The sequence below is a fragment of the Eurypyga helias genome, unplaced genomic scaffold (assembly GCF_000690775.1).
Source record: "Eurypyga helias isolate BGI_N326 unplaced genomic scaffold, ASM69077v1 scaffold22543, whole genome shotgun sequence".
Classification (NCBI taxonomy): domain Eukaryota; kingdom Metazoa; phylum Chordata; class Aves; order Eurypygiformes; family Eurypygidae; genus Eurypyga; species Eurypyga helias.
The window spans coordinates 2,495-6,808 of record NW_010239505.1 but is presented as its reverse complement, the minus strand read 5'-3'; the positions used below and the strand labels follow the sequence as shown (position 1 = coordinate 6,808).

Here is a 4,314-nt window from a genome sequence, read left to right as displayed (position 1 = left end):
AGGGACAGCCTGCACAGCAAACACCTGGCCCTGAAGGGAGGGGCACCCATACCGCACCCAACATGCTGTCCATGCATGTGAAGGAGGCCTGAAACAGCCCCTACCTTCTGGTGCCCCCGGATGGCTCTGAAGCTGGCGGATTTCATGTGGTGGCCCCAGCAGCCCAGCCAGTCACTGCTTTCTGCAGGCCAAACACAGAAGTCCGTGACTGAGTACCCTGACACCCACAACACCCTCTCAGCCCACCAGCACCCCGTCTCCTGGGGCTAGCAGAACTATGCCAGAGACGCGGCACGGCAATAGCCCATAGCACTTGCACTGGCTGCTGCAAAGCTGCCAAACCAAGGGCTGCCAGCGGGATCCGGTTGACCAGGTGGGTCAAATCCTTGCAAACATGATTTTTGCAGGGATCTGGGCAGACACAGGGTCAAAGGAATAGTTTTAATCCCCCAGCACCCTGACTCCCCTGCTTTACAGCAGGTGAATGAAGCAGTTGGCTAATCAGCACTGCACTGCCAAGGAACGTGTAGGATCGCAAGATTTTCTAGAACTTGCTCTGCCCTGTGTGTCCCATCATAGCTCCAAAACAGCCTGTGAATGTGCTCCTGATGCACGCAGAAGCCCCATAGGTACTGCTAGGAGATCACACTCCAGTGTACAGATCATAGCCACAAATGCCCAGTGCTTCCCCAGCCCTCTCCTACCCATCTCTTCAGCGACAGGATCCCAACCCTGAGAACGATCTGGGTCAGGGAGGACGGCTTCTTCTTCACCCCATGAGGACAAGGGAGATGGTGCTGGGGTGGGGACCAGGTGAGTGCCAGCCTCCTTGGAGTGGCAGCACCATCTAGAGGCACAGCTCAAACGAGCTGCCTCACAGGCTGCCTCAGCTCCTGACAACCCAGGAATAAAGTCTTCGTGGTCCATGCCAGGGACAGGCCAAGAGGGAACTCAGGCCCTGTCAGGACACACAGAGCTCGGATATTGCGGGTCGCACAGGCTGAAGCGGAAACCCAGCATCCTGCAGTGCCGAGCCTGTATTGCTCCGCTCTGCAGCCTGCCTTCTCACACCCACAGGCTGGAGATGAGGGAGGACATGGCGTGTCAGGTGCTGCGAGCCTCCCGCAACTTACTTTTGCTGACTCTGAAGTGGGACCTGCCAACGGTTTGCTTCACTATGTTCGGCGTGACTGTGCACATTTTCCATCGCAGCAGCTTCCTCTGCTCCCAAGGCAGCTTTTCCACTAAGAAGGCAAACAGGTAAGGACAAAAGGAAAACAAACAGGATACCCTGATTTTCTACAGCTGCACCCAGGGAAACTACAGCTGCACAGACAGCAGGAGTTCAGAGGAGGGTGTGTGGCCCCCTTCACAGAACTAGCATGGAGCAGAAGGCCCCACAGCTGGGGGAGATCCAGGACACTGGAACATTTGGTGGCAGCCTGACTTGTGCTGCAGGAGCAGGTGCAATTTTACTGCAGCCCTTCAGATCTCACGGCAATGCTGGGCGAGGGGAAGGGTGAAGGGGAGCCGCTGCTGGCCCTGCGCGCTGGCAAAGCTGCTGGCTAATATGGGGCTGGCCGTTCTCCCCCCGCACTGCAGCAGACGCCAGCTCACCTCTCTCATCCCGAGTGCTGAAGTAGATGGTTGGAGGCACATTAGGGAATAAACTGCAGACAAGAGCTGGTTTGAGCACTTTCTCCTGGGCCTCAGCAGGCCGGGCCGGGCACTCAGCGCAGTTCCTAGGAGATACGAAGCGGTAGGCAGTTGGTTAAGGGTGAAAAGTAGCATAGGGAGAAAGGGGAAGCCAGAAGGAGCCTTAATCCTGGTACTGGGAATGTGCATCATTGCAATGCATGCTAAGGTCAGTAACCCAGCCTGCAGCAAGGAGGGGTTGAGCTTGCAACGAATGCACGTGCCAAGTGGTAGAACCCCCATGGGTTTTGTGCTTTGCTAGGGCAAGGCGCAGAGTTTGTCACTTGACAAACCCTATAACCTAGTCCACGGGAACAAGGGGTGAAAGTTGTAATGCATGGATAATTGAGCTGTTGTAACCCTCGGTTCTGGTGTGTTGCAGCGAAGAGGGTGGGCATTTTACTGACTGTGTGCACACCTTCTCAGCAGAGCAATCCCCAACACCTGGGAGGAAGGGTAGGACTTACACCTATTACGGTTGTGATGACACTAAAAGTAGAGTTTATAATAAACATATATTCAAATATATGCCACTGCAGCCAGTGGGAGAAGCTACACCAGAGCAATCCACTAAGGAAAAAAACAAGGAATCACAGAAAAAAGACAGAAAGCAGCAAGCTGCTGTGCAGACAGCAACGCCTGAGGCAGCCTCAGTGGGGCACTTGTGCAAGCACCAGCTCCGGGTGCTGGATGGGCGAGAATAGGTCCCACAAAAGGCTACCAGGAGTCACAGAGGCAGGACGAGCACAGGCTGACCAATCCTCCACAAAGAAACTTCCTTCCAAATCCTCAAGAAAAACCCAGGCTCCAGGACTCGTTTCTAGGATGCAATGCTGAGACACAAGACCCCAAGGAGCTTTTGCAATCTCTGGCCCAGGATGCCTCCACTCTGCTTCATCTGCGAGGCAACGACGTGACAGGAGCACAACTTAACCGAGTAAACCTAACCCAGAAACCGGCAGTGGCAGAGCAACCAAGACCCTGTTTCACTGTGGTAGATGTGCCCTCAGCACTTTGCAGGCTGCTGTCTGTAGTAGGAGCTCTGGCCGGCAGTCTAGAAGGGAAGCTCACTGCACTTGGGACGCCTGTTGCTACCTTCATTCCGTTCACCCACATGCTACAGCTCTCCTGTCACCAGGGAGGGCAAAGACAGACAAGTCTGGACAAAGATGCCAAGTTTGATGCACTGTTTACAGCTACTGACCTGGGTACAAGAGCCACGGAGCCACGGGATGACACGCCAGCAAGAGAGGAAGCGTCTGAGTCACCTGCAAGAGGGGACAGGCGCAAGCTTTGTCTCTGTGAGGAGCGAATGCACACAGACATGGAGAGGGAAAAGAGAAAACAAACACTCCAGGGGACAGACCCTTCCCAGTTGCCCCAAATCCTTGGATCCTGGGTTTTGCCCACTAATTGGTGGCATAAAAGGCAGGGCAGGGGGTGGAGCTGACAATCCTGCGCAGAGAGGAGATGGGTAAATTCTGGAGCAGGACAGTGGGGAACCCCCAGCCCGCTCCCCAGAGGAACCAGTGAAGTTCCTCCTCGCTGTTACATCACTTTGGGGTTCGGCACAATCTCTAGGTCATCCTGAAAGGACAGGATGAATGTGAGACAAGAGGGCAGTTGTCCTCACCCCCAGGTCCCAGACGGCCCCTACGCTCCCCACCCCAAAGCACAGCCCTCCCTGGGGAATCAGCACTCACTGTCCTCGTCCTCCTCCTGACTGCAGCTTTCGTCCAGGCCGTCAGGAAGTTCTTCCTCCACTTCGTCCTGGGGATGGCTTGGCTCCAGCGGCAACGGCTCAGCTGTGACACTGGGACAAAGGCCATCACATCAGGAGTGGCATGTGTTTTCCAGGGCCAAAAGACCCAGAAGCCCACAAGGCAGCTCGAAACAACATGAGCAGGGGAGCGACAGCACTGCCCTCCCCGGTACTGATGTACAAGCACTCATCCCGAGCTAGCAAGATGGAGAGGCCACAGGACACCCCGAGAAGGAACATTTTCCAAAGCAGCCAGAAAGAAAGAGGCACAAAGACACCCTCCAAGCAAGAGAGCAGGAGCTCCACATCCTTGCACCCTCACTGTCCTGCATCAGCTCCACATTCCTTCAGGAACCCATGTTTCTGCCCAGGAAAGCCTGGCTGGACCCGGCTCAACAGCAGGCTTCACCCAACATACAGGCAGACCTTGCCACAGCAGGCAGAGCCCCGTGACTGTGCAGGGAGCGAGCTGGAAATGCCACACAACGGCCCCATGCCATGGCTGAAGGAGAAGGTGGAAAGGCTCAGAGCCACCCTGAGTGCCTAGGTCAAGCTGGGGGTAGCAGGAAGGCCCCCTGTGCCACGATAGTGCAGATGGGGTTTGCTCAGGGACACAGCCTAGGGCTGTCTTTCCATAGCGCCCACAGCGCACCCTCTCCCAACACACACAGACGCAACGGCCAGCCCAGCTCACCACGGCTTCCCTCCTCCTGGCTCTACTTACCTGAGCTTTCCCAGGAGCACAGCCTGAGGCCTTTTCTCCTCTCCCTCCAGGTAGATGGTGGACATCTGAGTCACCACTTCTGAGATGGCAGCGAGGTGCGGGGGCTCTGCTTTCCCCACCCGGTCCCCGCCGC

General features: G+C 56.1%; 1 protein-coding gene across 1 annotated transcript in view; it reads right to left on the bottom strand.

Moving 5' to 3' along the window:
- Window positions 1-4,314, bottom strand: part of TTLL4 (tubulin tyrosine ligase-like family, member 4) — a 17,693-nt gene that overhangs the window by 12,281 nt on the left and 1,098 nt on the right. Inside the window, 6 exon segments of the mRNA XM_010148174.1 lie at window positions 105-181; window positions 1,134-1,244; window positions 1,618-1,742; window positions 2,900-2,963; window positions 3,399-3,508; window positions 4,182-4,314. The exon segment at window positions 4,182-4,314 is cut by the window's right edge and continues 239 nt beyond it. Coding sequence (XP_010146476.1) covers window positions 105-181; window positions 1,134-1,244; window positions 1,618-1,742; window positions 2,900-2,963; window positions 3,399-3,508; window positions 4,182-4,314 — 620 coding nt within the window.